The sequence below is a fragment of the Dysidea avara genome, chromosome 8 (assembly GCF_963678975.1).
Source record: "Dysidea avara chromosome 8, odDysAvar1.4, whole genome shotgun sequence".
In the NCBI taxonomy this organism is placed as follows: Eukaryota; Metazoa; Porifera; class Demospongiae; order Dictyoceratida; family Dysideidae; genus Dysidea; species Dysidea avara.
In genome coordinates this window covers 12,996,207-13,006,946 of record NC_089279.1, presented here as the reverse complement: position 1 = coordinate 13,006,946, position 10,740 = coordinate 12,996,207, and the positions used below count along the sequence as shown (strand labels likewise).

At 38.9% G+C, this 10,740-nt stretch overlaps 2 protein-coding genes across 3 annotated transcripts; one reads left to right on the top strand and one right to left on the bottom strand.

Moving 5' to 3' along the window:
• The first annotated feature begins 30 nt into the window (after window positions 1–30).
• LOC136263158 (nucleolar protein 9-like) lies at window positions 31–3,415 on the top strand. Of its 2 annotated transcripts, none has more exons than XM_066057663.1 (5): window positions 31–1,113; window positions 1,225–1,482; window positions 1,768–1,983; window positions 2,824–3,222; window positions 3,285–3,415. In XM_066057663.1, exons 1-5 carry the CDS (start codon window positions 67–69, stop codon window positions 3,300–3,302), a joined length of 1,938 nt encoding a protein of 645 aa, XP_065913735.1. In that variant the 5' UTR covers window positions 31–66; the 3' UTR covers window positions 3,303–3,415. The 2 variants fall into 2 exon arrangements, with proteins under 2 accessions (XP_065913735.1, XP_065913734.1); XM_066057662.1 differs by having other exon boundaries at window positions 3,263–3,386.
• LOC136263159 (E3 ubiquitin-protein ligase AMFR-like) lies at window positions 3,279–9,987 on the bottom strand. The gene is made up of 14 exons (XM_066057664.1): window positions 9,768–9,987; window positions 9,214–9,306; window positions 8,626–8,790; window positions 7,871–8,023; window positions 7,594–7,634; window positions 7,251–7,383; window positions 6,858–6,991; window positions 6,438–6,548; window positions 6,192–6,383; window positions 5,849–5,871; window positions 5,061–5,164; window positions 4,875–5,009; window positions 3,431–3,786; window positions 3,279–3,380 (listed from the first exon to the last, which is right to left on the bottom strand). The coding sequence occupies exons 1-14, from the start codon at window positions 9,909–9,911 to the stop codon at window positions 3,341–3,343; spliced, it is 1,824 nt and encodes a 607-aa protein (XP_065913736.1). The 5' UTR covers window positions 9,912–9,987; the 3' UTR covers window positions 3,279–3,340.
• Window positions 9,988–10,740: the final 753 nt, after the last annotated feature.

Here is a 10,740-nt window from a genome sequence, read left to right as displayed (position 1 = left end):
GTATTAAAAACTCACAAAAAATATAATCAATATGTTTCTTTTCGATTGTGGTTGTACAACTGTAAAATGGTGAGCAAACAGCAGAATTCAGAAATTAGCCAAGATCAGCTACAGTATTATGCTCGAATAGAAAGTGTCATTGAATCTGATGACTTCTTTGAAAGTGAAGAAGATAGTAACGTTTTCGTACGAAATGTACTGAAACAAATTTTAGACGACGGGGTACTACGGGTATTTTCTAGCAAGAAGGCAAGCAAGATAATTGAAAACGTGCTGCAACAATTCTCAGTCCCTTCCACAGTCTATCAAGAACTAACACAAGCAGTGTGCCAGGATTTTCTGGCTCTGTCAACCAACAGATGCGCCAGCCACGTGGTGCAAACCTGGCTAACCAATGCACTAAACCCAGCCTGCCAACATGAGTGGCAATCTGAAGTGAAAACAACTAGTACACAACAGGATAGCTTTGCTAACAATTCAATGGACCTTTTGTGTAGCACAGTAAAGGGTAACGTGGAGACGTACCTGTGTGACCAGTATGCCAGTCATGTGTTCAGAACATTGCTCCAGTTGCTATCAGGTGTAACTCTATGTGAGCAGGTTAACAGGAGTAAGTATTCATATGAATACAGGAAGTCTATGATGCACAAAGGAGTTGAATACAGTAGGGGCAGGCACAATGTTATCCAAGATGTTAGACCTACGTCACCTTTGTTTTTGAAACTGTTAAAGAGACTGGCTCGTGCAGTTATGAAGTTGGGTCAGTTTTCAGACTTGCTGACACATTCAAATGCTTGTCCAGTACTTCAGATATTACTTGTAGCCTTGGTGGAGAAGTTACCCAAAAAAGGATTGAAATTTTGTCATAGAATTATTGATATAGCTGGGATAGAAAATGACAAACTGTTGTCAGCTGATGAAGCAGTGATTCCCATACTATTCACTGATCCAGTTGGTAGTCATATAATGGAGGTACTGATTGAAGTGTGTAGTGCTGACGTACACCAGATGATATATGACTCGTGTTTCAGACACCACATCATGTTGTTCGCTTTACACCCAGTAGCTAACTATGCCCTACAGCAACTGATTGCTACTTCAGAGGTAGCACAGGTACGTGTTGGCGTGTCCTGACATGTCCTTATAGACTGTGCTGTTTTGGGTATACATATGTAGCTAAGGTCTCTGAATTAATTGCAGTCATTATCTGAAGATTTTCCTTAGATTTCAATGGTAGTAGATGAGCTTGATTTGGAGAAGGTTCTATTCTGTGGCCACACAGGTGTGGTGGTCAAGGCAGTTGAGGCGTGCAAGAAGTGTCCGTCAAAGCAAGCTACAATACTTAGTGGATTGTTGAAGGCTTTCCATGCTGAGTCACAACCAAAAGATTGTGCTCCATTGTTCATATCACTGGTCACCAGAGAAGTATACTTTAAACCTGACAGTGAACAAGATGATGAATTGTTATCACTGACAGTTAAGGTGAATATATTTTGTTCAATGTGTCATAGTGACTTGACAGTTTTACATGGGAATGTTGATCATCATTCATACTAGTGTGATTTATGTGTAGTTAAAATCACTCGTACCACTTGTGGTGACTAACAGTATTGCCATATTTACACTTGCCTCTAATACGTTGCTGAGCTACCGGTTAGAAAGTTTATGTCCATGTACTGAATGATATAATATACATTGTGTACAGTACATGTACACCAGTAGACATTGCAGTATGATTCACTGTGTGAACTGCATATCATTCCACAGACTGATCACCCTTGTAGTCTGCATGGAGCACTGATAATGCAGGCCCTACTCCAATATGATGATACTAAGATGGTCACCAGTAGTGTCCTTACCATCCCAACTGATCAGTTGATATCACTGGCATGTGATCCCAGTGGTAGCCATATTGTGGATGCTTTCCTCTCCAGTAGAAGTGTCACTCTCAAGAAGAAGAACAAACTGATTAAGAAGTTTATGGTATGTGGGACTACTGTGTATGTGTTAATGTCCAGAATTTGGTGTGGCATTTTAACAAGCTACACATTTTCTAATACTTCAGCTGGTATTTGAATGCTACCAAGAGAGAATTTTATTATTCACTCTTGATGCTACTAATCTTTATTATGTAGAGCGACTGTTTCTATAAATTGCTTAGTCTATTATACTGCATAAATCTGCCATTAACTAGCTATAGTGTCGGACAAGTTCGAATTCTGGCCTAGTGAGAAGCATAGAAGGTTGGACATACTTTAGTCGCAGCCTAAAATTATTGCCTTATTTGGTATTTCACTAGACCTAGTAGACCAAATGTTCAGAGCTTTAAGGAGATTTGCGAAAGTACTTAGGGTTTTGAGTTAAAATACCAAACCACTTTTTCACACGTGTAACTTCATCATACTGATCATGTACATATTCATAAACAATGTCTCACTGTTTTATACCGAGACTACTGTTTACTTCACTCCATACTTTCGTATAATTTGTTTTAGTGGCATTTCAAGCATGTCCAACCTCTGAGTGAGAATTTAAAATCTTTTACACACATGATCACATCCATTATTCACATACAGTGTAACCTCACTTAGCAACCACTATAATAATTATGACTGCCAAAGTACACTTATGACCTCATTATTGAGACCATCTTATTGGATCCTAAAATTTGACATTAGTAATTTTTTACTTCTAGTTGTGATAACTGTAGTGACAGTAGCGAGTAATAAGTAATATATTACTTTTTAAAGTAGCAGCCCAACACTGATACTACATATCCTTAATGATCAGTATCAGGTACATTACAGTACTATGTTACCACAGGGGTATTTTGTGAAGCTGTCCAAGGAGAAACACGGCAGTCGTGTAGTTGATTGTTGTTGGAAACACACAGAGCTGAAGGACAAGCAACTAATTGCTAACGAGCTATTGAAAGGAGAGAAAGAACTAGCAGATAATTATTACGGCAAGTTTGTCCTCAGAAACTGTAACATTGAGTACTACAAGAAGAAAGGAGACGTGACAGAAGGCAATTTCAATTCAAAGGAAAAGGTGAAGAAAATGTTTTCCGATATCATAGACAGGCCCACAAAGTTGGAATCTCAACGTGCACACAAAAAGAGAAAGTCCTCCACCAGACATGACGTTCAAACATCAGAACACAATGAGGAACTAAAGGCACTCGGATTTGTTGTAAAGAAGAAAAAGCTATTTGATGATGAGGTGAGTTATACAGTGTCCTTTGCTCTACACGTGTTTACAGTTGCTTTTTGTCTCCATTTTAGTCTGAAGAATTGAATTGATTTTATTTAAAAAAATTAAAATCTACACACATTGTACATTAAATGCTACTACTACTACCATGTTTTAATAAAAATTTCCTATAGAAAGACAATGTAAGAATATAGTACAGTTGTATATATTCACAAACCTTTTAGCTTGTTCAATATAAGCTGCTTTTCTTTCTTGGAAACTGCTAGATCTAGGTATCTGTGCTAGAGATGGGCCAGCTGTTTTAGCTGACCGAATATTGTCCTCCAAGTTATTAGAACTAAAATTAGGAAGTGAATTATGGTTGCTGCTACTACTACTACTACTGCTTGGTAAGCACTCATCATTTTGCTGGTGATCACCATCATCATGTGATGGCTTGTCATCACTACCTGTACTGCTGCTACTGTTACTAGCACTAGAACAAGTGTTGACTGTCTGTTGGGTCTCAGTTGGGGGAGGGGTAGTGGTTGTGGTAAATGTCCTGCTTTGTTGTTGGTATTGTTGTTGTTGTTGCTAGAAAAAAGCAGTATTTCAGGTAAAGTATCTCCTATAGCAACGATCAATGAGAGGGAGGGGGGGGTGTAACTTAATATGCCAAAATTTCAGACTTGGTAATATAGGTACAGGTATACAGTTGGGTAGTTTACAGTTTAAGTATAATTTTAACTTTCTCCAATAAAGCTGTACATACACTAAAGTGACAAAACAAACATGTATTAGCAGGAACCCATCAAATCCTATGGACAAGGAGAGCATATAACTCCATAAACAGCATAATTCAAACATGGCTACCGTGTACTACAAAAAGTAACATTTAAAATATATTGTTAGGATATTATATGGAGGTTCATGAGCTCGAGTATGCGGCACAGTGAAGAAAAAGCTATGGAAACAAAGCTGAATAGAATAACAGAAGAATGGCATGGTAGGACAGCCTTTCTACATCCACTAGTGACAAGAAATTATTCTGGTGGGCTATTCCAAGCTGTTCCTTCGATTCAATGGCCTTGCTATTGAAGCAGCTTTGCTGCCGTCACTCAAGACAGTGTAGTGGCCCATTCTGTGTATCTCTGTTGCACACAAGCTAATGACATTATGTCACAAGCACAAGACGCCATGTTTGAATTTTGCTAGTAATGTTGGTAGTGTACGGAGTTGCATGTTCCCTTGTCCATAGGATTCAATGTACTCCTGGTATTAGGGGTCATCAAGATACTACATTACACAAATGTGCTAAGTACTACTGACATGGTACCACTCGTATGCAACATCGTCTCACGAGAGTGTGAGCGATTAAAAAGCTATCTAACTAAAGGATGTGGCACTCATTTTGCTTGCAAGCAAAATGGGTGCCATGCTCTTTAATTAGCAAGTTTTTAAATTGCTTGCACTCTCGTGAGACAACGTTCAATTTGAACAGTACCGCATGCACATGCTACACACTAACCTAACAGAGACACAAAAATGTGACAAAGATACAGTTGAACCTTTTTGGTGCATGTGCACTAAATATAAAGTGAGCCATGGACAAGTGTACTGATTATCAACGTGTACACATTTTTATTTGTAAAGAGGTTCCACTGCATGTGGACAGTACTAACCTGAAAGGGAAACTGTACTGTGATATTATTAGTAATGATATTCTGTATAGTCACTTCTATTGAATAGGTCCTTGTCAAGTCAATGAGTACAGCATGTAGTGGAACATGAGGGAACATGTTGTGTAGTTGTAGAGCCTGAGGTAGACATGATGGTACACAATATATGGGTGATCACTAGTCACTTACACTCTCATATAGCTCCTGTACTCCATGCCTGTCCCATCCTGTAGTGGCTTGGTTACCAGGTAGTTCCACTGATACACTGGGTAGCCAACTGGCCAATGTGGGACCTACAGAAACAGCAACACTAGTGAACTATAGTTTAAAATATGTGTAGTAACAGCTTGTGTGCAAGTGTTATTGCCATTGTGTATAATGTGTACTACATATAGTCTCATCCCCAGCCACCCATGTGCTCGATCACACAAAGATTGTCTGGTGATATTAGTTCAACTTCTTGGCCCAGGAAGTGCGCATTAATAAAGTATACACCTGAAAACTAGCTTAGTAGTAGTCTATAAGGTCTTCTTGCCTTTGATTATTGTTCTAAGTGGAATGCTAAGAAGATTTACGTACATTAAGTTTTAATAAGCATTTGTTTGTCACTCCAGCAATTTTTTTATAGAGTAACAATCCTTTAGACGGATGAAAAGTTTATTCAATTGAATGTAAACACGAATGAGCAAGAGAAACATGTTTATAGCATTATTCCACTAGGGCCAAGAAAGTGGACCAAAGTCACCAGACAACCTTCATGTGGTCAAGCATGTGGGCGGCTGGGGACGAGACTATACTGCATATACAATGAATTTTTTGATGCATTTCTAAGATTTTATTCATACGTAAATATGACACAGACATTTTTCTATTACCATATTCCTGAGTTTGTTTTAAAGGTTTCACTATAAGGTGATGTGAAAGTGTCCTGATTGGGTTTGACTGATTGTGTTTATTACAACATACATGATGCTTACCATGAAAATGGAACACTTGGTTCCTAAAAAAGAAAAACAAATTGGTTATTGTACACTGTACATATACCAATTAATGTACCACACAAACAGACATTTGGACACACTGTACTACATTACAGTAGAGACATGATGTAACTTGAGAAAGGGAATACTATCATTTGAGTGGCTGCTATATGAATCAGACCACTTAGTAGTACTACCACTTATTAGAAATTTGTGCTTTTGATGCAAAAATGATATAATGGTATTATTCAAAAAGAATCCCTGGGTCTGTAACTTAATATGAGATATCATCTTGTTAAATTACATTTCATTTTTTTTTGTTTACACAGAATATACTTACCCAGGAGGGTTCCTCCTGTTTCTCAACTGAAAATGAGCACGATGTCTTGTGGTAGCTATATTGACATCACTCAATCCACCACTGCCTGTTGCCAGATCATGTGAGCTTTGCATGGGTGTGGGTGTAACAGGTATAGACATCCGACAAAGAGGACAAGAATTGTCCTGATACAGCCATGACCTCAGGCAGCCCCTGAGAAATGTACAAACACATTTACACAGACTTTAAAGATGTCTGCCATCTTACAAATGAAAGAGGTGGCCACATGGAAGTTTTCTGCATGACACCATTCTGTCTCTACAGATGGCACAATGTTGTGGATAACTGTCTAGCTCCTCCTTAGTAGCAGCAGGGAATCTGTTGATAACACAACACACTATCACCACAGTGAACACCCATGTATACTAGCTAGCTCAACACATTACAAACTTAGACCACAGAAATACCATATATAGTAATTGATTATATAAACACAGCTTGAATAAGAGGGACTTTTTCTACCACACAAATGACAACAGCAAATGTGTAATACAATAACACCCATAGATACCAAATGATACATAAAACTCATTTGGAATATGGAGGTGAATACTTGAAATCACAAGGCTCATTTGATTGAGCTCCCAACACAATACAATCACTCTTACTATCAATTAATTACACAACCTTGTTTCTAGGGTCTCAGTGACAGCCACGTAGTCGTAATGTTTTCTCAACTTCAACTGTATCTGACTATAGATGAACTTCATCTGTAGTAGTAACACTACACCAGCCAGGCTTGGTACAAAGTTGTTCCAAAGCTAGACAACAAAAAATGAAAAGTTTGACCTTTCATCAAGCAACATGATACTTCTTGCATGCACAGAATACGTGTATTATAGACCTACACTGTATGTCGTGCACACATACGCAATACAGACACTGCACAAGGCACACATATACACACACACAGACTTAAGTCTACATCACATGCAATGGAATACGATCTGAATATGTGTGTGTAATACGAACTGCACTTGTACAAAACCTTATGATGTGACACTACCCTGTACTACTCACTATCATGTGAAGGTGATGCATTAGGTCAACAGAGAGGGCGACCATCTCCAACAGGAAGTCAGTGTAATGAGAGTAGAGACTGTGGTTCTCCCACATCCCCTCGTGATTGACATCCCATAAGTGTATCACACAACTACACAAACCAGACTTATGTAAACTACAGATACCATCAATGCACATACAGATACAAATTTATAATCAGCTAATGCTAACATCTAACTGTTACCTTGCAAAATTTAAATTGTATAACTTTAATCAAGAGTGACACTCTTGTTTTAATATATAGGATGCAAGTGTACTGAAGCATGTCAGGGAAGCATGTACTTATGAATCACTCACTTACCATGTCAATGTGTGTATTGCTCTGATCATCACCACCAGTATCTATGGCAACAGGAACACAGTAACCTTATAATTATATCACACAATCATGTACAAATTACTACAAATTAGATACACAGTAGATGTGTAACAACAATATCAGTGTAACATGGGGTGATTAATTAGCAATGTAATGTGCCCCACTAATAAGTCAGTACTCTATATGGGATCTTGTATGGGGAAAAGCCATGCAGCTATAGCATACACATAGTACTAATTCATGTTACTCATGCACTAACCTCTGCTATCAAGAAGAGGAAGTAGTTGATGCCATACTGCCAGCCCACAATAGCACACACCATACACAGACCAGAACACACTAACACTACTAAACACTGAGACACTATGATCTTGGCATAGTTGTAGACAGCAGTATTGGGTGTAAAAGATAACTAAAAATAATAAATACATTAAAAAAAAAAAGACATGTACACTAGGATCCACTAAACATATACCGTAGAGTCGGGTTGTTAAGCGCATGCATCTGTTAAGCGCATGTCATTTGTTAAGCGCATACACATTTCTTGTAATTAACCATGGATGATAAGTGCACGTGGGCAAATACAACGATAAAGCTACACACAGCAAGAAACGTCAAGAAAAGCTGAAAGTACTGGAAAATTAATATTTCCTCAAGCTCTTACGTCTCCCTTGAGGTCTCCCTTCGCTATGTATACAGCAAATCAGCCATCTGGATAGTGATAATCTCATTCATCACGAAGGATTTCACCCAGAAATGGAGTCAAATATCCTTACATACTGGCGTGGCGACTATTAACTACTCTCACAACGTAATGATCCCGTGTTACACTCACCACAATTATTTATTAGGTGTATGTGCCTAACAGATGATATGATTTTTACAAAAAGTTTTCTCCGAAAATTATAAGCGCATGCGCAACAACCCGACTTTACGGTATCATCAAAATTATTTCAGCATGGTTCTAAGGCGTCCGAAATACAGGGCCACAACTGTACATAAACTGTGTCTCACATATTCAAACCGATCCTTGCACAACTGGCTGATCAACATCGACATCCCGATGATGGAGAACCACACACACCAGCCAATCATTTCAGAGATCTCCTGCATGTTCATCACTCCAAACATGAAGATGAACTTGTAGAAAGCAAGGTTCCAGAATAAGTCTCGTAGGTTCTAACAGTGCAATAAAGATAAAATTTAAGGAGCTAAAAGACACATGCAGTTCAGAAAGTCTACATAAGTACTAAAAGTATGACCTGGCAGCATAGCATAATACAACCATCCTCAATAGGAAAAATACTGTACCCTTTCAGTAGAAAACAGCAACAAAGCAGCTATACATTTGAGCTTATAAAAATGGAGTAGATAATAAATTGCTATGACCATTATATACAATTACATAATTGCTGATCTAAAGGCAAACATTAAGCCAGATATGACTGACATCATAATCATTGACTGACATAGCATTGCATCATAACTTTACAGGGACTTAAGCAGTATCAGGTACCTTCATAAAGCATGTTTAGTCACAATGACGAAATGTAATATATACTCTTAATCACAAAGTAGACATAAAAGTAACACATACTGTACCTGTTGTTCTACTGCTCTAAGTGTTTCAAAAATCTTTCGGTACAGAAATAGTCCTGAGAGTCCAACACAACAGCACACAAAGTTCAGCACAGCCTGCAACAGATATGATAAAATGCTCATGGAGGGACAACAAACACGGTCAAGTAACTCAGGTATGAAGGGATTGCCATAGTTACCATCCTTAACAACAGTGTTGTTCATTTACTAACTCTAAGCTGTAAGGAATTAAAGCTTCCCACAATCAGTGATGTTACTAATATTAGAAGCATGCACAAGAGCTTCGACATACATCAACTGCTCTAGCATAGGTACTGCTATCTCATAACATAATCCAGCATGCTTAGATGTCTTGTGTAGCTGTGCGGGCTATAAATTTAAGTATAAGAAACAGTGAGTGTTAATTACGTGCAGGATTCCCTACGTTATTACACCCCAGACAACCCACATGGCACCACCATACACGCTAAAGATTTGAACAAAAGAATATACCAACACCCGAACCCTCGCTTTATACCATTACATCAGCAACATAACCCGGCACGTATGAAACTCACCAAAGCACGCCATTTTCCGTAACACAAACTGGTGACGAACTCTCCAGGAGTGAACAACGTATACAAGATAGCGCTGACAAATGTCACGCTACTCACAGTAAGGTACACCCAAAGGCCAGTAGTCATGACCCTGACCTGAGTCATGACAAGAAAGGCTTCAAATTAATTCGCAGCGTTGGTCGCTAACCATTTAACGCGCAAAAATAGGTGTCACGTGAACGTGTTGTATCATAGATCCTTTAACTTTATCGGCTCCACGTGGGCGGCAAGCCATTAAAACTGTAATATCCGTGGAATGGGAGAATGGGAACTGTGTGCTGTAGGCTTGGATTCTACAAGGTCACACCACGTGATCTCACGTGAACTTTGCTGTGACCAGCAGAAGGGGCTCTTGCATAGTTGCTTTACACAGCAACTGATTAAGAGCATGTAGGGCAAATGCTGATGAGGTGCCTCAGCATCTGTTGCCTACCCTCTCTCTATCCATGGGGGTTTCTAGTCTGGCGGCGCCCGCCCCTTCGCATAGAGTAAGGGTCTGGTATCACCGAGTTGTTCTGGAGGAATTTAATTTGAATGCAATGACGTAACGAAAATGGCCTTAACGGAAGTGCCTCACCCAAAACTGTGGTAGAGATATTGAACTTTCTTCGCCTTAACACAGGCGAAAGTGGATTGGTCTACTTTTATAAAATACACATGCCTCCCTACCTAGGAAATCAGAGCGTAACATGGGTTTTTCGCGTATCAAACAAGGCGAAAAACCCTTCCCGATATAGCTAACACTTTCTTCTCTTTGTTCTTTATTAGCTAACTCCTTTTGTTTCTTCAGTACTGTTAGGGCATTTGATTCATTCTTTTGATTCATTCTTTTGACGTAACATACACAAAAATGCGCTGATTAAACGTGGAGCGTTCTGATTGATTGCACCAGTTTTTGGTAATCCGGTACAACTCCACTATACTAAGCATACCA